This window comes from Besnoitia besnoiti, chromosome I (assembly GCF_002563875.1).
Source record: "Besnoitia besnoiti strain Bb-Ger1 chromosome I, whole genome shotgun sequence".
NCBI lineage: Eukaryota > Apicomplexa > Conoidasida > Eucoccidiorida > Sarcocystidae > Besnoitia > Besnoitia besnoiti.
The window spans coordinates 1,959,731-1,985,376 of record NC_042356.1 but is presented as its reverse complement, the minus strand read 5'-3'; the positions used below and the strand labels follow the sequence as shown (position 1 = coordinate 1,985,376).

Here is a 25,646-nt window from a genome sequence, read left to right as displayed (position 1 = left end):
GTCTACATTTCGCTGTTGACTGATGTTCCCAGAAGGATGAATCGTCACACGTCACGTGCTTGCGTAGGTTCCAGCGTACTACAGTTGCTGAAAATTCGCGTGCCAGAGGTCGCCTTGCACATGCTTCACCAGGTTCATCCGCACCTCTGTATTCTCGACGCGCAAGTCTCGATGAACGAGCTTTTTCGATTTGCGGAAGGAACAAGAAAGGATCACGTCGCCACGCTGTGCCCAAAAACTGCCGCTCCTCCGTCGCCGCGTCCAGCGGCGCTCAGCGTTTTGCTCACTCACGCACCATTCCATGGCGTCAGCTTTCCTAGCACTCGTTCGCGAAACCGCAGTATCTGCGACGTCCACGCCTTCTGTCCATTTCCGTTGTCCGTGAAAGACTGAACACGGGTTCGGTCTTCGCCAGATCACGCCGCGCTCCGTGTTTGCACTATCCGCTCGCAGCCACCCCCCGCTGGCAGTTGGCAAACCGCTGCGTGTTTTTGTCCTTTCTGCGCCAAACTGGGCAGGGATGGGAAATCAGGTTAAGGGGGGAATGCACAGTTGCTCCACGGCACATCGAATGCAGGTTTCATCTCCCTCCAGTTCTGCTCAGCCGACTCGCGCGGCCTCTCAGGCACCCGCTGCGGACGCTTCGGCGTTTTCCGCTCCCCTCTCCATTAATTGAGGGAGTTTCTGGTCCTTTCTGTCGAGGCAGAGCTCTCCAACACCCTCGGATGAGATCAGGAACGCCCGAAAGCAGACGAGAGAGAGCCGGGGGTTTCCTCCAAACAGGCAGAACCTGTTTGCGTCACAAGGAAGTCCGTGCGGAAGAAAGAGACTGAAGGGCAACGAGGCACATTCTCACACCGCAGCCTGCCGCGCTTTTTATTCTATGTGTGGAGGCGCTGCGTTAGAGAAAGTGCTTTTTTGGAAAATCCTAGTTCAGGCGGCACTCGTGTCCTTCCTCCCCTTCAAGGCGAGCCATGTTTTGCTGAGCCTCATTGGGTCGTTTGAAGCTGGATTCCACCGCAAACCTCTTTTGAAGATGTCGAGAGGGAGATCGAGCGCTTCACGAAGCGTTTCTCGATGACCCAAGCGGCTTCGACCTGCCGCTCGCGTTTTTCCGACTTCCTGCAGTCTCCTCTTGGCGCCCCAACTCCACGTCGGCGACGCGCCATTTTGTAGTTGAGTTGCCTAAACGCATCACTTCCGCAGGCTCTTTCTTCATTTTTCCCCGAATCCCGCGCCTTCCGTCCGTCAGGATCTGCCTAAAGGCTTCAGCCGGTCCCCACCTCCGCGTGCCCGAAAGTCACAAGCTTTCCGTCAACAGACACTTCCCCCCCCCTCCCCCCCCGCCCCCCCCTTCCCTACCCGCTAGTCGTACCATCTCTGCAGTGTCTCTGCGTGGATCTCAAAATGGAGGAGTCTCCAGCCGATGCCGTCGGCAAGTACGGGCGCGACGGAGACAGTCTCTCGGCGCGTCACCCGCGGGCTCGCTCTCGCTCGGGGTCGACGTCTACGCCGCCGCCCGAAGACGCGCCGGCCTCGTCTGTGGCTGTATCTGCCGCGTCGTGGCCGGTATCGCGGTGCGTCTGTGGGACGCTCTTGACGGCATTTTCCCTCACTCTGTTCATGCTGCTTATTCTCCTCTCTCCGAGCTCGCTCTTTTCGCTCTCTGGCGTCCGCTCTCTCTCGCGCGCCTCGCCCAGCCCGCTGCGCGCGCGGATCGGAGCGCCAGAGTCGAGCAACCGCGCGCCGCAGGCCGCCGCAGAAGCTCCAGGAGACGCCCGCGGCCCCGGGGGAGCTGACGGAAGCGCCGCAGTCGCCGCGCTGCTGCAGAACTGGAAGCCGCGCCCACGAAGGGAGCGGCGGCGTACGCATCTCGGCCACGAGGGCGGGCGCTACGGAGACGCGCCAGCCGTCATCATCGAGCCCGAGCTGATCGAGGAGGTGAGGCAGCCCTGCGCACAGAATGCCGACGGAACTCACGCAAGTGGGCCTCGAAGCCCGAAACAGCCGAGCCAGCTACTGGCGGAGCCCGCGACTTGCGTTTCGTGCTCGTCTCGCCCGCACAGCGTGCAGAGGGCTGCGACTCTCGGCGGCCGCAACTTAGGTTCAGGGTTGACGGTTTGGGAGGGGTCCAGTGCACTCTCTGTGTGTCTGCGGACGCCTCCGCTGCCTTCAGGTCAATCCAGGCGCGGACTCGGACCGCCTCCACGGCCTTGTCGGCATCCTCGACGACGGCACGCCGGCGTGGACTCCCACGCCGATCTTCTTCAAACAGTCGCCTGAGCAGAAGCGCGAGGCACACAAAGGTACGGAGCCTTCTGAGGCGGCCGACACTTCTCGCGCACGCGCGCGGCACTCTGCGTCGGCTCCAGCCTGTGCGAGACCGATGATGATGCATCATCAGGTGCTGACAGACCGTCACGCAGGACGGAGCAGGCACGTCTTCAGAAGTTTAAGCGTCTCCCTCTCTGATCGATTTTCCCCTGCAGCATCACGGTGAAGCGTCAGCACTGCCTCGCGCTCACTTCTCTTCCGGTGACGAACTTCATTCTTCTGTTTTTCTCCTGCCTTCGGTCTTCCGCCACCCCTCCCCCCCCGCTGCTCCGTCTGCATCCCCATCGTTCGTTATGCGTTCGCCCGTTTTGCTTGTCCGCTGTCGCGAGCCAGGCTGTTTTTCGACTGTGTGAGAGTGGAATGCCTGCCTCTGACCGCGACAGGCGTTGCGCACAGAGGCGATATGCGTTTCGACGTCTCGTCAACCCCGTGTCCTCCTTCGCTCTGCTTCGCGTCTTTGTGTCTCTCTGCAGGATACTGTTTCAACACAAAGGTAACCGACTCCCTCTCGCTTGACCGCGCAGTGCCTGACTATGCGTCGGCGTACTGCCGCGAGCAGCGGCCGCTGTTTGATCGCCTCACTCCGCCGCAAGTCGACGTGAGGACCGACTCGAATGCTCAGCATCAAGACTCCGCCGTTTCTGTGGAGAACGCAGGTACAGGTTTGTTAGTTGACGGGTCATACGGGCACTACCGACGCAGAGGTCCCCAGCGTTCTACTTTTTCATGCACTCTCCGTCGCCGGTTTCTGGTGGTTCCTCCTCACTAGCCCCTGCGTGTGCGTGTCTTCTGCTTTTCGTTTTTCATGTGCGAATTCTCAGTTCCGTTCCTTTCGTTCGTCGCACGTCGGGTCTTCGCCCCTTTTTCTGCGATCCTGCGTGCGCCTTTGTTGTCCGTCTGTCGAGAGACTGTGCACGCGGCGCGGCCGGGCTCTTGCTTCCTTTTCTCATGAGGAAGGCCTCTCTTTCCGTGTGTCGTTTCCAGGCATGGAAGTGGCTTCCCTCACCGCTTCGAATGCGAGCGACGGCCGCGGCCTTCCGACTACCAGCGTCGTGATCGTCCTCTATAACGAAAACTTGAGTGTGCTCCTGCGATCCATTCACTCCGTTTTGAATCGCACGCCGCCGTCTCTGCTGAAGGAGATCATCGTGGTTGACGATTTCTCGAATAAAGAAACGCATCCCTGGTGAGACAGCCGTCCGGGCTCCTGTCCGCGGCAACCGGGCTTCGCCCCCTCATCGCCGCCCGACGGCAGAGCGCCTCTTCAGCCTCCCGGCAGCACGTGTGTCGACTCTTGTGATGGATTCCCGTGGCGAGTCATCCCGCAGGCCGACGCGGGTCCGCAGGAATGTCGCGTTTCTGGTCTGGTGCGCTCTCTCATGCAGGCTAGGCGAGCAACTCGAAGACTATGTCGCTGGAACTCTGCCCAAAACGCGCCTCCTTCGACTGCTTCAGCGACGTGGACTCATGGTATGCCCCCGTAAGAGACTGGCAGATTGACGCGACTCCACACGCCACAAGGGAAACAGCTGTTTGCGTCCTTCACTTCCTTGCGGTCTCTTTTCCGTCACGCCCCTCGGGTGAAAAGGCGAGGCAGCGTCCATCCTCATTGCTGTGTGCGCAAGATGTGTACTTGCGCTTGCACTGTCTCTCGGTATAGTGAGTGCCCTTTGCTCTCCTTTTGGTTGCAAACTGCCACCGACCGTGTCCGCCGTTTCTTCCTGCCTGCATGCGCGTTTGTCTCCCTTTTCTTTTCGCCTTCACTCCTTGCATCGGCCTCCGCGCTTCGCTTGCCTTTCGCTTCTCAGGGCGCCCGCGCTGCAGGCGCCGCGGTCGCGACTGGCGAGACAATCACTTTCTTAGACAGCCACATCGAGTGCTCAGCCTACTGGCTTCAGCCGCTTCTTTTCCACGTCAAACAAGACTGGCGCAGAGTCGCCATGCCTCTCATCTCCACCATCGACGCCGACACCTTCCGCGTGGAGGTATGCAAATGCATACACTCACGTACACATGCATGTACATAAAATGCATAGATACATACATACATACTTACGGACACACATGCATACGTGCATACATACATACATACATACATACAGACATACATACATACATACATACATACTTACGGACACACATGCATACGTGCATACATACATACATACATACATACATACATACATACATACATACATACATACTTACGGACACACATGCATACGTGCATATATACATAAATACATCAATACATCAATACATCAATACATACATTTATACATATATACATGTACACATATGTATACATACATACGAAGCTTTGCTTGTGTATCTGTACGAGTGGCTGAGTCTGTGAAGGGCGTGGGCACGGTAGACCACGCAAAGGCGACGTTTTCGTGTGCGAAAGCGGGTCTGATACGCCGTGAAGGTCTCCTGTGGAAGCCCGAGGGTGTCCGCGGCACGCAGCTATACATGTATTCAAGTAGGTGGCATTGCGTGCGTTTCTTTGCGAGTGCCTGCCGTCGTCGAGGCCTCGGGCTGGAACCGCCCCCCCCCTCGCCCACCCCTCCCTCGCCCACCCCCCCCTCGCCCCCCCCCTCCTCCCCTCAGCCCCCCGTCTCGAGCGGCTTGTGCCCGGCGAAGGCGGAAGGGATTCGAGAGGCGTGTTGTCTCGAGAGCGGGTCGCGGTTTCGATTTGCATCTGCCGCTCTTTGTGTTTGCAGGAGGGCGGCTTGAGGACGTTGGCGTTTACGTGGGGAATGGGGCATCACCACATCGACGAGAAAATCCGAAAGCGCGTCGCGCAAAACGGGGACGAAGAAGCGAAGAATCGAGACGCTCCCGTGATGTCGCCGATCATGGCTGGGGGCCTCTTCACTATTGCAAAGGAGTGGTAAGACAGGCTTGTGACCGCGCACAGTGCGGAAGAAGCGCCAAGCGTGGACTGCTCGAATGCCGCCATCCCCCGCGCAGAAGCTGCCGGGAGGAATCATAAAAGGCGCAACAGCGAGAGTTCCATGACTGCGAATCAAGCGAAGAGGCAAAGAGAGATCAAGAAAGAGAGAAGAGCCCGCCTGCAGCAGCTTTGAGGTCCCTGCGAATGGATGGCACGGTTGTGTTTTTCAGTCAGGGAGGCGCGGCTGCATCTCGCTTTGTGTCTCTCTTTGGCTTGGGTCTTAACGTCGTCTCACGTTTCTGGGTCTTGATGACGGAGAGGTGGGGGATGTGTCTCGCGCGGAAGCGATCTGTGTGAACTGGAGATGCGTGTTGCCAGACGGCGCGTTGTTTTCTTTCTCCTGGTGGTGTCTCTGCAGGTGGAAAACGTTGGAAGGCTACGACAAAGAAATGCAGATCTACGGAGGAGAAGAGTTCGAGCTCTCCTTCAAGGCTTGGATGTGCGGAGGCTCCCTCCACTTGGTTCCGTGCAGCAAAGTTGGCCATGTTTTTCGAAGCTCCAAGTTCTGGAAAGGTTCGTCGTGCCTTTGTTTCCCCGACTTCTCCCCGTAAAGCAAGGCTTCCTGCATCAGCGTCCGGCGTTTGTGCTTGCTTTCGGCTTCGTTTCTGCAGGTTTCGCTTGCTTCAGTTTCCTAGATATGTGCTGCTGTTGTTTTCCTCCTCTGGCTCGCTCTACAAGTTCTTCTGCGCTTACGTGCGTCACCCGACTTCTCGTCGTGTGTTCGGCGCCCTCTCGTGTAGCTTTTCATATTTTTGCCTTCACCGTTGCCGTTTCCTTCTTTGCCTCGTTTCCATCCTCCGGATACTTTCGTTGAAGCGTTCGGGGAATCTTATGTCCTCGAGTCGGCCCGCGGTCGTGTGTCTCATTTCCACGTCTCTTTCTTTCCTTCTTCCGTGCCCTGTCGCGCTTCATTCGCGGAGTTCTGGTGCACTGTGCCGCTTCAGGCCAAGTGTACGCAGTTCGCGGCGAAGTCATTCATCGCAACAAGCTGCGCACTGCGCACGTCTGGATGGGGGACTACGTGAAGATCGTAGAGTTGGTGGTGCCGCGGCTCCCGCCTGACCAGCCTATCGGCGACTTGACTGAGCTGCGGGCGCTGCGCGAACGCCTCCAGTGCAAGGACTTCGACTGGTACCTGAAGAACGTCTATCCGGAGCTCAAGCCACCGAACTTGAAGGCGTCGCTCACGGGCGCGCTCCAGAACGGCCGATTCAACTGCTGCGTCGACACTCTCACCGCGATTCACGAGGATATCGGAGTCTATCCTTGCCACTTTGAGCATGGCACGCAGGTGAGTAGGCCGTGTGACTCTCGCCTCGTTTCCAGGGGCTTCCATTCGTCTCTGTGCTCAAGGGGTAGTAGAGCCGTCTGCGGCGACGTTGTACGCATGCTCGAGTAGACATGTTCGCGCACTGGGCTGCGCTTGGGGTCGACTGCGCAGTATCGTAGAGAGCCGCTGGCGCCCGATCCGCCTGGAGTCCGCACCTACTGCCAGGCGGCGCCCGAACGTGGCTGGGCGCTGACTGCGTGGGCTGGGCGCTGACTGCGTGGGCTGTGCGTGCCGCTCTCTCTCGCGAGTTTAGGCCTTTCTGTACTCCAAAGAGAGTCACCTTCTCATGGTCGCGGAGCACACATTCGAGGAGTGCGTGTACGGGAACCCGGCGACGGGACGTCTGCCTGAGCGACCCTGCGCAGAGGAGCCTGCGGAGGCCGGCCTCAGCCGGTACTGGCTCTACAACGAGCAGACGAAGCAGATGCAGCTGATGGATGCGACCAGCACCCACCTTCACCCTGATAACCTCTGCATGCAGGCCGTGAAAATTCAGACGCCCAAGAGTCCATACGACCTCGTCCTGCGGAAGTGTGACCCAGACCTGAAGGAGCAGAGCTTCACCTTCGTTCCCTAGGCCGCGCACAGGGACAGCAAGGCGAGTGCATGTCAAGCGAGCGAGACGCACAAGGGGACAAGCGGGGCGTGCATCGAACACGGCGGCGGCGTCAGCAGCGGCGAGCCGTTCGCTCCACGGCAGGAACCAGGCCGAAGCTGCAGAGAGCGGCCTCGGCGCCTCGCGGATTGGCGGGCGTGCCTCGCGCAGCAATGGCCACGTCCAGGCAGTCTGTTCCTCCACGCCGATCAAAAGGCAGCGGGGTCAGTGGAGTGTCACCTCGTCCGAACAGAAGCGCGTGCCTCCGTAGCGAGCCCTGTGGGGGGGGGGGGGGGGGGGGGGGGGGGGGGACAAGGGTTGAGGAGGTGGGGAGAGGCAGGAGTTGCAGGAGCGCCGCGGGAGATTCAAATTTGGTTTCACTGTTCATTTTCGACCTGCTGCTGTCGAGTGGGGTGCTGACGCGCACGTCATGCCGTTGCCGGTGCGTTGACGACAGACTAGCGAGTGTCGCTGTTCAACTGCTTCGTGTGCTGGCACGGTAGTGTTTTTCCGTTGACCAAAATCGTTTTTTGTTGATTTGAGAGAAGATCGAGTTTGTTTTTCCGACGACGCTGCGATCTGCGTAGTTGTGGGACTCGCCAGCCGAGGTGCGAGACTCGGTATACTTCTGAAAGACACTCTGCCATCAATGTAATGTAGACCGTCCTGCACCGCCTTCGGCCGCTGTGGCCGCCTCTCGGTCGTGCCCTCCTCCGCGAGTTATTTTGCATGTCCGCGGACACGTCGTCGCTCTCTGCACAGGATTCGTCCCACTGAGGCGATCCGCGAGTCCGCCGGCGGCCGACCGTCCTCTGTGGAACCGCATTTGTACTGTGGCGCCTTCACACGGGTGAGGCCTTGCGCCCTGTTTCTCCTGGTTAACTACGAATCTATACTCACGTCAGTTTGCGATGTGTCCGAGAGAGAGAGAATCTGGAGGTTCGCACCGGACGGCGAAATGCTGCTGCAGTCCTGGCGTGGGCGTGCAGGGAATCAATCCCGTATGTGCGTGGGAGCAGCGAGCGGCTGTCGAGTTCCAGTGGAAACTGGGGTCACGCCTACTCACACAGTTGCGACTTCGGACCGTGGTAGAGAGTCAGCCGAGCTACAGTGCAGGCTAGAGCCACGCTTACTCACACGGCTGAGGCTACGGACTGCTGCGAGCGAGAAAGAAGTCTGCAACGCGCTGGTCACAGCCCCCGCCCGCAGTGGAATCACAGAGTTCCTTCGGATACGGGCACACCCACATCCACGAGGCTTCAGGCGTCGTGTGCGAGTTGCTTCTGCGCCAGCTTTGCTTTTCAGTGCGCGACTAGGCGGAAAGCATAGACAGACGAGCGCCACGGAAGGCGATCCACGACAGAGAGCTGAGACGTGCGTTCCTTTAAGAGTGCCGTGTCAAGAGCTCGGCAGAGGAGCCGACCCTCTCTTCTGTTGAACGCAGATTCTGACAGTGGCTGCACTGACGCTGAGTGTAGTCCTGTAGCTCTGGGCACACCTGCTGGCCGGGGCAGGTCTCGCCAACGTGAAGGACTGACGAGTACTGTTGAGGAACCGAAAGACAGAGGAAAGAGGAGAAAAACAGCTTCACAAGAAAGCACAGAATGCCTCCACACCGAAACGGGACTGGAGACCGCAATTACTCGAACGCGTTAGGCCTGGACAGACGGCAGCGCGCGGCTCCGGCCGTCAACCCAGCGAATTTTCTGAAAAAATCTGAACATGCGACACAGTGGCGCTCGCACTTCGTTTAAGTTGCCAGGAGCGGATACCGCGTGCCAGTGTTCGTTCTCCATATCCTGGTCAGAAGACGGGCACCCCGCTCTCGCGCCTCGCCACCCACGCCTTCGAGCCAGATTTCTATCACGCCACAACGTTCCCTGGGAAGACACTGATTTTTCTACCGCCGTAGCAGAGACGTTCTGCTCTGAGTGCCGTCCGGCCTCCTGGCTGTTGGGGCTCGGGAGCCTGCGGAGGCCAAAGCCCCTCCTCGCTTCGCCGCGAGGCCTCCGCTGGCCTCTTGCCAGCTGCCGCTTCGAGCTCTCGACACAGCGCCCAGTCGACTTGGAGGCGGCCGCCGGGAAATGACAGAAGAGGAAGGAGACGAAGCCCGGACGGCGGTTCCTGCATGACGCGACCCCCGCAAGGCACCTCGCCGGCCGCCTGCAGCCGCTCGCGTCTTCCTCGGAGGCGCCAGGAGACGGATTTCTCCTGTCCTGCGAGAACGAAAAAGCGACAGCAGGCCACGGGCTGATGAGACTGCCACGCTCTCTCCCGGGAACGGTGCAAAGCGCGGAGGACGAGAGAAGCAGACACGCAACAGTATGGGGAGAAAGGCGTGATTTCCAGCGGTAGCGAGTGCAGTAACAAGAATACTTGCAGACATAGGTGGCGCAGGACACGATACAAGCAAGTCAGAAAAGAGACAAAAACGAGAGGCAGACGCAACGAAACCCGCGCGGAGGACAGACGAGGCGAAAAACGGGCAGCTGCTGCAAAGTTGAGCGATCCGGAAGAAAACACAGATCCAGGCACATCAGAGAACGGCGACCGAAGGAACACCAGCGGGCAACCAGACGTCCTGTATCTGTGCATGAGCACACGAGCAATTTTCTTGCCACGCAGCCAATAGTGGCACTGCGGACTCGCCGAAAAACACTGTACGCCTCGTCGCGCCATTCTAGCGTCTCCACGTTACCTGCCATTGACTTCGATCAGGCGCAAGTAGCGAAGAGTTGAGAGCTTCGCTTCGCCTGCGTGATGAAATCCGGCACACATCGAGAGATAAGACAGGGAACATGTCGCCATGCATCTACGGTACAGTGCGGAAACACCTGAAGGGGCAGATCCTGCAGTGAATCACCCTCAGGCAGCGAACAGGCCGCTCCAGCTCTCCCCGAAGTCCCTGCCGCCCAGTGACCCGCGAATCCTACACTTCGTCAGCCGCACAACGCAACAGGAGAGGACGCTGGTGCACTTCTCACCAGTCTGTCCCACGACCGTGAAGTTCATTTTGTTGAGTTCTTTGACGGTCGTCGACGCGCCTTCCCTGCCCTTCTCGTAGCGCATGTGAAAAAGACAGTGGAACAGCGCGTTCACGTCTTGCAGGCGCGCCCTTCGCCGCGTCAACGCTGGAACCTGTTCAAATACCGGAGCTGAGAGCTGCGGACAGAGAAAACGGGATTTTCACAGCGCGGCATACGACCTAGGGAAGATTCCGAACGCGCGAAAAACAGAGGCAGAAGTAAACAGCCCCAGCCCGCACATCCACCGCCAGAGTGTCCAGCCCCGATCGCGATATGAAGCGCCACAGTCTTACGTGCCAGGAGCCTTTGTCTGTTCCAACGAAACTGAAGAAAGTTTGTTGACCCTCCTGCCTCACGAGTGAAGCATTCGACAGTCCTGCCTCCGCTGTTGTACGCGGAATGGCCTCTCTGACTAAGGCCATCTCGCGACCTCCCGGCGGCACTGAGGACGTCTCCAGCTCTATCCAAGACGTACTGAAACCCCAGCTTCAAGAGCTCACCGGTAAGAATCCGCAGACACAGTCTTCGGTTCTCGTCTCTTCGCTGGCACCCGAAGTCTGCTGTTCAGAAAGCGCTTTCTCTCCCGCAGAGTTCCCACTGTCTCTCGAGCCCGGAGCTGCAGCCTCCGGAGCGGGCTCGGGCCGCCCCAAGACAGTCGCCGGAAGGCCGGCGGGAAACGCCTCCGCGGCGCCGGCGACCGCGGAATTCACCTCTCCAGGCGCTGCAGGCGGCTCAATAGCATTTACCTGAATGCAGAGCTGTGAATCGACGCCGGCAGCGGCGAAAGGCGACAGAAGCAAGCCACAGAGTGACGAAATCCGTGTGCAGCGTTTCCCGGCGCCTGAACGATGACGGCGCGAGCAACTCGGATGGTAAGAGACGCCACAGAAGTCCTTATTACCGGTCAGTGCTGCGCGCTTCGGCACGACCCGAAGACGAAAGGCTTCGAATCGCGTGCATCGCAGCATGGGGAACAGCGTGTCCCAAGGCGGACATTCGCTTCCGCCCACCGAGGCCGGTCTCTTCCGGCAGACAGTCTGGAGTGAAGAAGCTATGCATTGGTGGCTAGAGGTGTAAACAGCAGACTGACTCCGTCTCCTTGAGACAGAAGACACGTCAGAAAAAGCTCCACAAGAGCGACGAGGGCTTCCCCCAAGAGAGTGCATCGCGGCAGGCGTCTGCCCTGGCCTTCTGCCGCGATCCTTGCAGCGGTCGAAACGGCTCCAGTCTTCAGAAGGCGCTTTCAGAGAAGATCACTTGAGCTGAGGTTTCTTCGACTCACGTGATCTTGGGTTCTCGCCCAGATGCCGTCTACAGCCGCGTCGGGGGTGCCCGCGGGGCCTGGGGCGGCGGCGGTCGCAGCCTTGCCTTCCGCTCCCTGCTCGTCGGCCGCGAACTCGGGGAACCTGCTCAGCACAGCGTTCAGAGACACTCTATCAGTCCATAAGCAGCCGCACTCCCAGGATAGGCATGATGCCGTCAGTCCCGAGACGAGGCGGCACGCTGCATGTGTTGGTGCAGAGGAGGCTGTCCCAGGTCCGAGCGCTACTTGTCAACTACGGTGGAGGACAAATAAAGCAACTCAGTCGGAGTTTCATGAGAGGCCGCAGCGCTGACGCCGCGTTGGAGAGTCGAGACAACTGCCCGAAACACGTGAGAGCGACGGGCGTCACAAGGCTGACAAAGATGGCAAAGACTTTCAAGCCCGAGTGCCGCAAGGTGTGCGGACGGGGGCGGACACTGGCGCCAACACGCGTCAGCGTAAGCCGACTGACTCTCCGACTGGTGGGGTGTGCGTGGGTTTTATTTATATGCTACTCACTGCATCGCGCGCTGGTCCGTGTTCATCCATCGCCTCAGAAGCTCCTCGCCCTCCTGGTATATCTGTTCGCACCGCACGTCTTGCGCCGGAGCCTCGCCGCCGGCGGCCTCCTGAGACCACATCCAGACAACGGCAAAAAACTTGCTTACGGAGGCAGCTCATCTCAGGCTTCGGATCCTAACCGCGGAGTTTCCTCTTCTGCGCCTTGGGGACGCACGATTGACGCGGTGCCAACACTTTCAAAAAAGTAAGATGCCGCGGTGGCGGACGCTGGTGGGCGGGAACACAGGGAGCCTGTCGCCATAAATGACTGGTGTGTGAATACAGACGCTTTCACGCAGATTTCAGTCTTCGAGCAAACAGAGAAACGTGGCACGCCGGTCGACTAGTTGTCGCGGCAAAGGTGGCAGAGTCGCTCTCGTAGCCGCAATTTCCCTGCTCAATTCGTTGAGGCGTGAACGCGCCGGCCGACGAATCCCTCCTTCCGCCCCGTGGTTTCGAACGCAGATGAGGCGTCAGCTCTCGCGTGCAGAATGCGCGGAAGCGGAAGCGAATCGCCCAAACTGCTGAGGCGAGCGAGGCAGTGACGCCCCACGGAACCGTCAAAATGTCTGTGAGACGCAGCCGCTCAAAGGCGGAGACAACGCACCTGCAGAGTCGCAAGGAGTTCATAGCTGCGCAGCTGCTGGCGGAGCGTGTCTGCGAGTTGTGACTTCGCTGTGAAGATCAGCTGACAGGAACGGCGCACACGCACAAGAAACAACTCGCGCGAAAGTCATGACGGTGTAAAAGGAGGAAAGCTGCCACCCGTCAGCGGGAGAGGGTGTGACAGTTTCCATAAAAAACTCTGCGTTCGCGAAAAAAGGCGGACGGCGTGTCTCTCGGGGAGGCAAAAAGCGGCGAGAGAGCCGTATTGAAGAGTCAAGCTACGCTGCGTTGCCCCGCCAGTTTCGCTCATGTTACCGCAGCATCTCAACGCTGTTGACAAGGAGACAACAGGAGCGGCAAACGCAGCTCAGGGGGCGCAGTGGAAGCAGTTCTCGCTGCTTTCACAGGACCTGTTGCAAGTCGCCCCCTCTTCCACTCGACGGCATTCTTCTCACGAGCCTCCTGTGTGGAAACAGGGCAAGTGCAACTATTTTGCGGATGCTGAGGAGCTCTGCAGGAGCAAGCAACGTCGAGTAGCAGTCACCGCAGTTGGCGTGATACGCGCGATTGTGGGTTTCTGATAACTGAGCACAGAGTGCATATACCTGGAATTGCTCAGAGAGCAGCTGGATATTTTTTTGCACTTTCGCCAGCCGCTGGAGCAGGTGACGAGGATGGCGTTCCGGACCATAGATGTGAGCAAACTCCTGATCCAGTCGCTGCTCAACTATGAAGAGGTCCGTAGACATGCATTCAAACTGCAGAAAAACAGGGACGCAGACGAAAAAGGAAAAATGCTTGCCACCCCTCGCGCTGCGTGGGCGCTCCCCATGCTTCCGGAGGCCAGACGGCCCTTTAAGGCCCAACACGACTTCGTCCTCACGTCAAAGTGTTGCAGCCGCGGTGAGAGAGGATGAAGAAAAGAGCGGAACGGAGCGTGCAGTAAACGTTGATGCTGGAAGTCTTTTCGCCCAGGCATCACCACAAACGAAGCGAAAGAACCACATGCTTTTTGCCTGCAGTCCGCCGCGAGTGTGCATTCCGCCCGATGCGTTTTCGTGGGGACTCACCCTGTCGCGCAGTTGGTGAATGGCGTCCTCCATTGGGAAGCAAGTTTTGACGCACACGCGTGGACTTCGACGGGACTGAGGAACCTGGAACCACCATTATCGTGGTTGCCCCGTGCTCCGCGAGCCGCAGGGTGAGGCCGCTGGCTGTGGGCGCGGCGAAAACAGTCCGCGCTGCTCCGCGCTCCAGACAGAGGTGCCAGCACCGCAGAAGAGCTCCAACCCGCAGGTCAAACTGGCCTAACCGTTGAGCAACGCGGACAAACACGAGTCAGAACATATACCCTTTAATAGCGAAACGCGGGAACAGCAGTGACCCTGTCGCGTGCATGCAGTCCGAAAAAAACACAAGTAAAGGAGACAAGCAGTGACCACCGAATGGATAATACACGCTCCCCTGAGAAACGGCAAGGTAAGAAAAGAGGAAATCAACAGACTCCAAACTGGATGACCGACTATCCTGCCGCGTAATGTCGGATGATCGGAGTGGTGTCTGTCGTCAGCGCCTCTGGTGTCTTGCAAAGCCGCATGCGACTTGGCTGCGAGGAGAAAGGCACGACGTGCTTCACAGGTGCGACACACACCAGCCTCTCTTCTTTTCGGGTTTGGGAGCTGACGGAGGCGTTGCTTGTTTCGTTTACCCAGATAACTCCATACCAGTGAACCGGTTTGTACCTCCGCTTCATATCGTACCTGAATGGTACTTTGATAAGCGAGAGCAAATAAGTTGGGGATGCTCGAGACCAAGCCGCACAGTGTGCAGAATTTTGCAGGAGACTAACCTGTCACAGCATGCCATAGCGAGAATCGCCAAGTTTCGACCGACAGCCCATATATATGGCAAAGCGAAGCCGCAGTGGAACGCCAAGCTTCTTGCTTTCTCTTGACGCCCTCCATGCCCTTCTTGTGAGCATGTTTCAGGTGGCAGGTGGAGCGTATTCATCATGGGAGATGAAGCCGACCTTTCCCGCCAACGGGGAGGCTGAATTATGCAGCGAATCTTTTCAACAAGCACCATCGAGGCAATATGTGCACTTTCACCGAGCCACTGACGAGTGAAGTGAGCCCCTTGTGCATAAGCTTATTATGCATTGCAGATTCCATTTTGGAAAAGACGATGTTTGAAACCGAAAGGGTATGCGGCGGTTGCAGCTGTCCTGTCGCTGGAGCAGACCCACGACGCGGTTCTCGTCACAGGCAGCCAGTTGTTTCTCCAGGCACGACTGCTGTACTACTCGTCCTTTATTCGCACTTTTTGTGGGGTATATATGTTTGCATCTCACAGAGGCGCTCTAGTCGCCGTGAGCCTCAGGTAGAACTCAGCGTCAGCAGAGTCTTAGGTTCCGCACGGATACTACTGGGTGGTGTCCGGCGAACCCTACAGGACTTACTTTGCAGGCACCCAGGGCAGGATGCCAGCTGAACATTTATATCGCCCCAGGGCTCTCAAGCAGGGCCGGTCAATCTGCACATAGTCGCAAGCCCCTCCTGGCATTTTCTCACCCATGTACGAAAATGAGGTCAGAGTGACTGTTTCAGGAGATTTGCCGAAGGGCTGATAGGGTCACTCGTTTTGAGACTCCCCCACGAGAATGCAGTCATATAACTCCCGGGTTCGCTGTTTACACTTTCCTAGGAAAGGAAATGCGGATGGACGCAGCAGCAGCACCTACTTCAAGCTTGAGAACAATTCTGCGCCGAGAAGCCTGCACGGGAGGTTGGGTTTGTGAGATCCGCTGTGGTCGGGGCAGTGCCTCGGATTAGTATGGGACAGTGATGGTGCAGAGTGTGGGCTTGTTCACTGTAACCGACGCACTGTTATGCTCTAACAGTGGGCATCAGTTCCGGAAATTTACATCGCACGGCCCACGCAGAAATCCATCGACTGCTACGTGCGCAAATACCCTGTCAGGCCAAAAACGCTAATCAGCGTGTGCGCGTTGAAAGACGAGCAGCCTCCCAAGGGTAGCGTGGGTGTGGTTCGAAAGCGAGCCTGCATTAGTTTGTTGGACAGAATAGGAAGGCACTTTCCAGTCCTTCAGGGGCGCTTCGTGTCCTGGAAATTGCAAAAACGGCCGCTGAGGCCTACTGCGTGAAGCATCGCGGAAAGAGTTGCCCGTCCCTCTGATGTGATGTGTGAATGCAACTTCTCGCGCTACACTGAGAACGCCTTCCTCCCTTATGACCCCCTCTTCGAGCTCGACGAAGCGTGACCCAAAACTCTCCGGGACGATACTGCTAGACAGACACTGAGTGCACTTGATGCAGTGCGCCATTCACCAAAGAGTTCAGCAGTGCCGCTTTGTAGAATCCTCCACACAGCACAACGCTGCTGACAGGCTCCATCCAACTATCAACTTGTTTTTTTTTTAATAGCCCCTAACGGTGGGATCGGTCTTCTTCTCGGCGTCAAAAAACATCTGTTAGCGTCCGGCACACTGCCTCTTGTAAGTTGCATATACAATGATGCTAGTGCGACAGCCTCCTGCTGTAAGGTGAGTATCAGCACAGTTCCCGTGTGAGACGCAAACACTGACCAACTGCATGCCTCAGCCTGCTACGGAGGTAGAAGTGCGGTGACCACCTCGGCGACCGCATCTAACGGGGCTGGCAGAGTCAGCAGCAAGAAGGAAGCTGGGGGGCTGGACACTGAAGAGAGCCCGCCCCGTTGGCCCGGCGTTTGCCCGTCGTAAGTAGGCGCGTTGGCTGAATCGAGCACAGTAGGACGTTAAACAATATGTAAATTATTGAGGGTATGAATAACGATATCCTCCGAGTTTATGGTTGCAGAGGTCACCACCGGCACCAATATTCCATGGCCACCCTCAATTACGGTATTAAAGGTCCAACAAGCTTCCGATCCCGGCGTTATCAAGATGATACGGGGGCGTTGTATTCTCTCGTTGACCATAGCTTTGGCCGCGTTCTTCATATCCGCCGAGGCGTCTCAGCCTTTGTCGCTTTATCTTACATCATCCGATGAGGAGGTGGGGCCCGCCGACGAGAACCACACGTGTTCCGATACCAATGACTCCGTCACAATAGTGCTGGAGCCCAACGACACGGATGCAGTTTTCGAATGTAGTGACCCGTATTCGACTCTGGCGCCAAAGGACTGCACCGGCGACGAAGGCACGTGCCCTACAAAAAAGCGGCGGGAGACTCATGAGGGGGAAAAACCGACGATCTGTGAGGACCAAGACTGTAACACCGTGAAACATCTAACCGACATTTTCCCCGACGCACAACGGAAACGACACTCCAATGGTAAACGTTTCAAGCTGTTTATTCCCAAACGAGAGGCAAACTACAGTACATCCGTTACGACGAAGGACGTTTGGTATCACTGCGAAAAACGCGACTCCGGACAGACACCCTGCAAAGTAAAAATTTCCGTTCAATCACCTTCTCCTGTGCCTCAGCTGCCACCAGATCCAGCGCAAAATAAATGTGAAAAGGATGGGCAAATTGTGAAGCTGGAAGCTTCACCTGAACTTCCACTCACGTTTGAGTGCGGAGCAGACCGTACTCTGCAACCATCTGGCGCAGAATTGGTGCATGATGACAGCGACGGCAACTGCAGAAACCCGGTGAAATTGTCGACTCTCGTAGACGCACACTTGGACGGACCGCCGGTCGCAGTTTCCAAAGTGGGAAGAAAGAAGTACACCCTGACGGTTCAGCAGCTGCCCCCAAAGAAGGCATTTCTGTGCTATAGGTGTGCTGCCCAGAAAGAGGAACTGACCTTGCGAAGACTGAGCGAGGTAAAAGAAAAAGATTGCTTCGTGAAAATAACAGTACAGGCTGACCCTCAGGCGACGACTCCCGCGCCCCCAGCCACCTCCTCATCAGCTACGGCTCCTGGCAGAGTGATTACAGTGGCGAGCTATGCATTCCTTCTAGTGGCAGGCACACTCGCTAGAGGTTAAAACGAGTGGATGCCTTATTTGCGCATGAGGGATTGGGATGGGAAATGTCGACGCGCATGATAGCTTTTCCATGTGCAAAAAGGAGGCGCGCGATGGGTCGGTCTGTCCATTTTACGGCGCGTGAATTGGTTGGTCGTCCGTGCGTGACATAGTAGTAGATAGAATACGCTGTTCTTGTGTGTCCCTGGTGTGTGGTGTGAGGGCGGAGTGACCGGGAGCAAGTGGGCGTGCTCTGCAACTCTCTCGTCAAGGTTCATGAAGTCATACAACTCGTTCGTCGTCGCCCGCCGACGACTGGACACAGGCACACTGATACATCAGAGCACAGCCACAGTCACTTGGAGGGGCCTCCTGCCGCTCGGGCCTGTGGAGCTTGCAAACCACGCGAAAGCCTTGCTTCGTCGCAGGGCCTCCGCCGGGCTCTCTCCAGCTGCGCATCGACCTCTCGACGCAGCGCCCCGTCAACTCACCTGCTGCGGGCGCGAAACGACGGAAGGAGAGGAAGAAGCCGCGGAGACAGACCTGGCGGATGAATGTCAAATCCCGGCGCTTGCGTGATTCAACGCCCGCAAGGCTCTTCGCCGGCCGTCTGCAGCCCCGCGGTTCTTCGGCTGAGTTGCCAGCACGTGGATGTCCCCTGTCCTGCGAGGCTGAAAGGGCGAATCACTGCCACCGGCTGATGAGTCTACCACACTCTCACGTGTGATAGAGCGTTGGACGAGCGCGATGCCTGTCCATGAAACTAGCGTAGTAGTAGTAGTACCCCATACCGCACTATGAACGCTGCCTGTCCACATCTGAAGCAAAGTGCTCGGGGCCCTCCCGAGTTCAGAAACCGTGATGGTCTTTGAGAGTGATTTTCAACTGCAGCGTTCGGCGGAAATGCCACAACGCTGAACTGAATACCGTTCCCCACCCCCACACCAGCGGCTGACAAGGTCTCTTCTCATGGCCACTCGTTTGGCACGTCCGTACACTAGCGGTAGGAGAGTTCGTGTGTTCGAAGTGCACCTATACTACCGCACGCTTGCTGCTCTGCGGCTAGATCTCGACACGGTGTCTGTCAGGCACTCGACTACTCGGAAGCTGGGGTTGTGTTTGGGTCATGCCCCACCGACATGTGAAATACTCAGAAGCACGGGACATGCCCCACTCTGCATCTACTGGGGCTGTCAATGTGAGCGTCGACCAGTTCGTATCGGGTGTCAAGGCGCAGACCTGGGCGCGCGACCTGAGCGCGCCATGCCGCCCAGGAGTTCGTCCCTTTTTGAAGTCAAGTCGCACTCTCCGAGGATATGAAAGGTAGACAATGATTGTATTACGTGATGCTCGTATCTGAATATGTACGGGTGCATGATTGCAAGTAACTAGCTGCGGGCATTCAACGTGGCCTCTGCCGAGAGATGCAGTTTGAGGTTCACACGCTTTTCAGACCAGAACACGGCCAAGATGATGCGTGCGCGTTGCATATGCGTGCTGAGCGTAGCGTTTGCTGCGTCTATCATGCTCACTGACGGTTGTGCCGCACTGGCAGATGAAGACATATCGGTAGACGACGAAGTGGGAGACGCCAAAGAAGACCACAAGTGTTCCCAATCTAGGCCCTCCGTCGAAATAGTGCTGCGGCCTAGCGATACGGATGCAGTTTTCGAGTGTAGTTCACCGTATACTACACTGACGCCTGCGGACTGCGGCGGCGACAGTTCATGCCCGCTGGCGCAGAAGCAGCGAAAGAACCATGAGGACAAAAGACCAACGATTTGTGAGGACGCGGACTGCGTAGCCGTGAAGCATTTGACGGATGTTTTCCCCAGAGCGCAGCGGAAACAACATTCTAGTAAACAAGTTTATAAGCTGTTTATTCCCGCAAGAGGCGAAACATACAGAACATCCGTAACGACGAAGGACGTTTGGTATCATTGCGAAACCCGCTCCAGAACTAATGCTTGCAAAATAAAAATTTCCGTTCAATCACCTTCTCCTGTGCCTCAGCTGCCACCAGATCCAGCGCAAAATAAATGTGAAAAGGATGGGCAAATTGTGAAGCTGGAAGCTTCACCTGAACTTCCACTCACGTTTGAGTGCGGAGCAGACCGTACTCTGCAACCATCTGGCGCAGAATTGGTGCATGATGACAGCGACGGCAACTGCAGAAACCCGGTGAAATTGTCGACTCTCGTAGACGCACACTTGGACGGACCGCCGGTCGCAGTTTCCGAAGTGGGAAGACAGAAGTACACCCTGACGGTTCAGCAGCTGCCCCCAAAGAAGGCATTTCTGTGCTATAGGTGTGCTGCCCAGAAAGAGGAACTGACCTTGCGAAGACTGAGCGAGGTAAAAGAAAAAGATTGCTTCGTGAAAATAACAGTACAGGCTGACCCTCAGGCGACGACTCCCGCGCCCCCAGCCACCTCCTCATCAGCTACGGCTCCTGGCAGAGTGATTACAGTGGCGAGCTATGCATTCCTTCTAGTGGCAGGCACACTCGCTAGAGGTTAAAACGAGTGGATGCCTTATTTGCGCATGAGGGATTGGGATGGGAAATGTCGACGCGCATGATAGCTTTTCCATGTGCAAAAAGGAGGCGCGCGATGGGTCGGTCTGTCCATTTTACGGCGCGTGAATTGGTTGGTCGTCCGTGCGTGACATAGTAGTAGATAGAATACGCTGTTCTTGTGTGTCCCTGGTGTGTGGTGTGAGGGCGGAGTGACCGGGAGCAAGTGAGCGTGCTTTACAGCTATAGCGTTCAGGCTGATGTGGTCATATCGCTGGTTAGTCATGACCCGCCAACGACTGGACATTGGTATGCTGGTACGTTACAGCACAACCGCGCTGGCTTTGAGACGTCGTTTAGCAGCGCAGCTGCTTCTTGGCACCGAGAGTCCACAGGCGTATAAGTCTATCCTCAGATATGCACGCGTTTCCACCCTTGATGTACTGATCGGTACGCTGGCATGTCCTGTGTGCCCAAAGAGTCGTAGATAGACCGAAACGCGTTTAGGCGGCCAACAGAAGGGCCCCACATCCACAGCTTCTCACGGGGCTGGGCCTTGGTGCAATTGCGACGGGGGGAATGGAGCCGGGCTGGCGCAGCATGGTGCGGCATGCTACTTCATATCATCTCGTCCACGCTCTGCAGTCGAGAGAAATACGTGCCAGCTGACAGCTGCGCACGAACGGGCCTGCTGGCATTAGATTTTCCAGTCATACCACTGGCAGAAGAGCTCTCGTACGCTTGCTCGGCATTCCTTGACTTCCGCCGCAGGTTTACCCTAACAAGCGTTTATCACCAATCTGAAACTGAGGACCTCCACGATGGGATATAAGTGTTGCATTTTCACGTTAGCCTTAGCATTGGCTACGTCATGCTGGCTCGGATGTGTCACTCCAGGGATGACCCACTTTGCGATGCAAGCAGAAGAGGAGAATATTCCGAAGGAAAACACGTGCTCCAGTGACAACATGGAAGTCACCCTAACCTTTAACTCCGAGCACACACAAAATTCGTTCAAATGTGATGGACAACTAACCACTCTGAAGCCAGCAGACTGCACATCCGACTGTGAGCTAGGAAACTATCATGTGGTCGAAGGCCAAGACAGCTTGCCGAAAAAAAGAGTCTGTGAGGATGAAAGTTGTGACCGCCCGCGGTTGTTGACTGATATTTTTCCAGGCGCTACACGAGAAGATAACCTGCCTAAGAATATATACAAATTGAATATTCCCGCATCACTTAGAACCCCCCAAATGGCTTGGTACCACTGTCACCCGCAAGGCCGAATTGAGCCCTGCAAAGTCAAAATCACCTTCCACCCACCGCCGCCCCCGCCGCCGCCCCCGCCGCCGCCTTCAACAGGGGCAAACAAATGCGAGAAGGGCGGGGAGATTTTGGAAAGAACTGCGTCCCCTCAATCACCTCTCACGTTCGAGTGCGGAGAAAACCGCTCTCTCAAGCCAGGTCCATTGACACGCGTGTATGATGATAGCAATGAAGCGTGCAAGGACGAGGTGGATCTCTCTTCACTTTTGGACGCAGAACTGACGGGGCCGCCGCCACATAAAACTCTGGGGGAGAAGAAGTCGTACACCCTCACCGTTGATCGACTGCCACCGAAGACGAGACGCCTGTGCTACAGGTGCGCTGTACAGTCCGACCACAGCGCCTTCAGGACTGGGAGACAAAACGAATCGGATGACTGTTTGGTGAAAGTGAAAATAGAGGGCGACCCACAAGTGACAACTCCGGCACCTCCCACAACGTCTTCGGCTTTGGTCCTGGGAGGCCCATGGACAGTGATTTGCGCCATCTTCGTATCGAGCCTTTCGACGGGGGTGACCAGCGTGGACTAATGCAGAATGACAATCTCTTCCCGCTCGTCCAGTGCCGTTCCTTCCCAGTTCTGAAGTGACGCGCGCTTGTCGGATCGGGCTACCGCCACGCGGTATTTCTTGGTGTACTCTCTCAAACGTGGTGACGCTGTGGAGAGGACTCTGGTTCGCGTTACTCACAGAGGAGCGAAAGAGCTTTTGGCGTTGAAACAAAGACCAGTTGTATTTACTTACGGTTCTGAAGGAAAGGAGACCTCGTTGTGCTTCCAGAAATTTTTCACTTGGACCGTAGGACCGGTGATGCTGGACTGTGAGGGGCACCTACCGCGGCTGTATACTCCAGGCGCTAATGAAGCCACAACCCGCGTGATCTCCCTTTGCCCAAGACGAAGTCGTTGCGGTGGGGCTCTTCCAACACAATACATTGGACTCTCTCCTCCCTCTAGCATACCCACATGACAATGGTATTCCTCACCCGCTTCCCATATGAAACGAAGGCCTCACCCAAAGGCACGACACCACGTAGCGAAGGGGGTATAACGTACAGCCTGTGCGTAGATACATGTCGCGGAGTGACTGCTTGGACCTCATGGAATGCTTCGAACCACTCGGGGCAGTGACACAGCTAGTGAGTCCAAATGTTCCTCATGGCGATTAGTTCCAGGGCATAGCATAAACCGTGCTCAGCTCTACTGTTTCAGTCTCTATTGCTTCCCCCGTGAAAGAATCGCCCACCGGACAAGGCCTCCCGGGCGGCGGATCACATACGTGAAAGCGTTACCTTCCAGTCGAAGCACTATATGTTGCAATGAAGAATCAGCTGTGGACAACAGAGCTAGCAGCGCTCTGTCTAGTGGGTTGGAGTTGCACTACCCGACTAATTCCGCTGCCTGGCTGATGTGGATGGTGATGATGCACCAGTTACAAACGCTACTCAGAAACCAGAGGATCAAAACACGTCGGGAGTCAGACAGACCAGCTAGCGAGGGGGCAGTTTTTGCGGATACGTGTCACACGGCTGGTAGCTCTTCCCATCGCCTTCCATATGCCTCAGACCGACGTAAACGTAGACCAACAAGTCGTCGGGCCGCCCGGGCACCTTGCAGGGGCCTGCTGAAAGCCGGGACTGTAAATCAGTTCTGTCTCGAAAGATGCCATTATGGCAGAGGAGAATCCGCAAGATGCAGAGCATTGTACTCCCGTAGGCGGTACCGGCTTGACGATCCACGCAGGACCGATCCGGAAATGCTGACGACAAGCATGCACCCTTCGAAGCCACACGGATGATCGAACGGAAGACGCCGCTCTGGATAAACCTGAACTCGCCTATCCGGGGGTCTTCCGAGAGACAGTCTTGAGACGGGGCTCCACTTTCAGCTCTTGGCTTTTTTGCGGTAGGAGAGGAATCGACGCGGTTGACGCCAACCCCTAAAGTCGCTGTAAGAAGTTGTTCCACCTGCGTCGCTGCCTCACACCTCTAGGAGCCGCCAGAGACACGAAACAGGTACGTCTCTTCTCCTCGGGCCGCGGCACGGCACCGCGATACACGCGAGAGGCCCTCATGTGGACTCATCTTCTTGAAAAGTGGTCTGGCATGAGCGCTAAAATTTTGCTCAGTGCTGGTGATCTCCGAAAGCCGAACACCTAAAGGATTAACGGGCCACTGACTCCTTGCTTTGACAACATGGTGGAGAGTTGCTAAGCGGTCTACGCCTCGCTCCGTCGCTCCTTTACAGTGTGCTGCATACTGCCCAGTTCTATACAGTGTTGCGTAGTGTTCAGTTCATACCTTCCGGCCGCTTCCATGCGCAATGCAGATCCTCTGTGGGGAAAAATGAGCTAAACGAAGTTGCATCGAGTTTATCTGTTCGGTATGCATTGCTCGAACCTCCCGCCTGCACCGACCACGGAGCGGATGAAGTGTGCTCTAACAGCATGTCAACGGGCCCTGGTACACAGCTTGTTCTCTTTCCTTTTCGACTCTTTATTCCATTTCTTGGAGATAAGGGTCTATATGCAGGTTCGTTTCCTAGTTTCTGGGTTTGAACCGAAGACAACATTTCGAGGTGACGGGCGTGCATCTTTGCGACTCCGGCATGAAGGTCTGCCATGGTATTGTCGTGTCGTTGGTAGCTTCTGCTACTCTAACTTTGTCGACAGGCTATACCGCTACCGTGACGGATTTACCAGTGCTGTCACAGGCGGCTGCCGCAACGGCCGTTGTGTCCAAGGATCAAACGTGTTCCAGTTTGGAAAACAGAGTCACTCTGACGATAGAGGCTGACCGAACAGATGCAACTTTCAAATGCGGTGATTCATTTCCTGCATTAAAGCCGAAAGACTGCGGCAAGCATGATGACTGCGTGAAGTCGAAGCAGAAAGTCACGGATGACCAAGAGAAGAAAAAGATTTGCAAAGATGAGTACTGCATCCACGTGGTGCAGTTAAGAGAAGTCTTCCCACGGGCAACCCGAACCGATAAGCCAGATACACACACCCATACACTGAGTATTCCAATAGACAAAAGGGCACCCACCATCGTGTGGTATCATTGTGAAGACACGGACAAACAGCAGTCGTGTAAAGTACAAATTCGTGTCAAAGCGCCTGCTTCCGCTCCTCCGCCTCCCCCTTCAAACAATGCGAACACATGCGAGAAAGACGGGCACGTTTCGAAGCTGACCGCTTTACACGAGTATCCTATCAAATTCATTTGCGGTCCGGGACGAGTCCTTCAACCACTCCAAACAACACACGTTTAAGATAACGAGGCATGCTCGCATGTAACAGAGCTATCGAGCCTCATGGAAGCGACATTGATCGGACCTGCCGCGCCGCCACCTGGATTCGGCGGCAGCGAATTCACACTGAAAGATGAGAATCTGCCACCCCAAAAGACCGTGCTTTGTTACAGGTGTGCGGCATTCGGTGCGGAGCGCCCTCTGAGGTCGTTGAGCCCTGGCAGTGAGAAGGACTGCTTAGTGAGGGTGGATGTTGACCCTGCCGCGGCTTCGACGACTGTAGCTCCACCATCGGCGGCGGCGATGGCTCGCGACATTGCCTCACCATTGGGGTTATGCCTTGTCCTTGTGAGGGCGTTGGTAGGCGTCTTTACAGCCTGAAATGGGTGGCAAGATTGGTTGTGTCATGGCATGATCCAGAGGCGCGCTACTGGTTCTCTATGTATGATTTTGCCCATTGTTCATTTTGGGCGCATTAAACGTTTCGAGAGTGCGAGTCCATCTATGAGTGCTTCTACGGACACTGTATTGTTGCGCCAAGGGTCTACATCAGTTGCACTGGTTATGGGCGAACCATAACGTCTGGAAATTGGGCAGCTAGCCAGCCGTCGTGGTACCATCGTGTAGGCTTCGAAGGGAAATACCAGGGCTTCACAAGTTAAATATTCCGTTGATACTTATTTGCCCTCTGGGTGACGTCCGAAGTGAATTCACATCCGCAAGCTTGAGGTGCTAGAGTGGGATGCTCCGCATCTTATATCTCACTGGCGGCGGACCGGGACGCTTAAACGCTGATCGCAGGGCGCATCGATTCCGCCCAAGACAACCCTCTCTCTCTTAATCGCTTCTCAGCGGCGACTAATGTGTAC

General features: G+C 56.5%; 5 protein-coding genes across 5 annotated transcripts; 4 read left to right on the top strand and 1 right to left on the bottom strand.

The window, feature by feature from the left end:
• Positions 1 to 1,407: 1,407 nt before the first annotated feature.
• BESB_002910 (GalNac) lies at positions 1,408 to 7,197 on the top strand (the record flags this gene model as incomplete). The annotated part of the gene is made up of 10 exons (XM_029359046.1): positions 1,408 to 1,941; positions 2,177 to 2,306; positions 2,808 to 2,990; positions 3,319 to 3,520; positions 3,720 to 3,804; positions 4,143 to 4,319; positions 5,058 to 5,227; positions 5,649 to 5,803; positions 6,235 to 6,581; positions 6,874 to 7,197. The coding sequence occupies 10 exons, from the start codon at positions 1,408 to 1,410 to the stop codon at positions 7,195 to 7,197; spliced, it is 2,307 nt and encodes a 768-aa protein (XP_029221959.1).
• Positions 7,198 to 9,115: 1,918 nt separating this feature from the next.
• BESB_002900 (uncharacterized protein) lies at positions 9,116 to 15,285 on the bottom strand (the record flags this gene model as incomplete). The annotated part of the gene is made up of 11 exons (XM_029359045.1): positions 9,116 to 9,431; positions 9,914 to 9,968; positions 10,200 to 10,377; positions 10,742 to 10,962; positions 11,499 to 11,647; positions 12,064 to 12,173; positions 12,713 to 12,793; positions 13,317 to 13,438; positions 13,782 to 14,018; positions 14,472 to 14,560; positions 15,170 to 15,285. 11 exons carry the CDS (start codon positions 15,283 to 15,285, stop codon positions 9,116 to 9,118), a joined length of 1,674 nt encoding a protein of 557 aa, XP_029221958.1.
• Positions 15,286 to 16,654: 1,369 nt separating this feature from the next.
• BESB_002890 (SAG-related sequence) lies at positions 16,655 to 17,707 on the top strand (the record flags this gene model as incomplete). The annotated part of the gene is made up of 1 exon (XM_029359044.1): positions 16,655 to 17,707. The coding sequence occupies one exon, from the start codon at positions 16,655 to 16,657 to the stop codon at positions 17,705 to 17,707; it is 1,053 nt and encodes a 350-aa protein (XP_029221957.1).
• Positions 17,708 to 21,454: 3,747 nt separating this feature from the next.
• On the top strand, positions 21,455 to 22,057 carry BESB_002880 (SAG-related sequence SRS26C; the record flags this gene model as incomplete). Its single annotated transcript, XM_029359043.1, has 1 exon — positions 21,455 to 22,057. One exon carries the CDS (start codon positions 21,455 to 21,457, stop codon positions 22,055 to 22,057), a length of 603 nt encoding a protein of 200 aa, XP_029221956.1.
• Positions 22,058 to 24,132: 2,075 nt separating this feature from the next.
• BESB_002870 (SAG-related sequence) lies at positions 24,133 to 24,798 on the top strand (the record flags this gene model as incomplete). Its single annotated transcript, XM_029359042.1, has 1 exon — positions 24,133 to 24,798. One exon carries the CDS (start codon positions 24,133 to 24,135, stop codon positions 24,796 to 24,798), a length of 666 nt encoding a protein of 221 aa, XP_029221955.1.
• Positions 24,799 to 25,646: the final 848 nt, after the last annotated feature.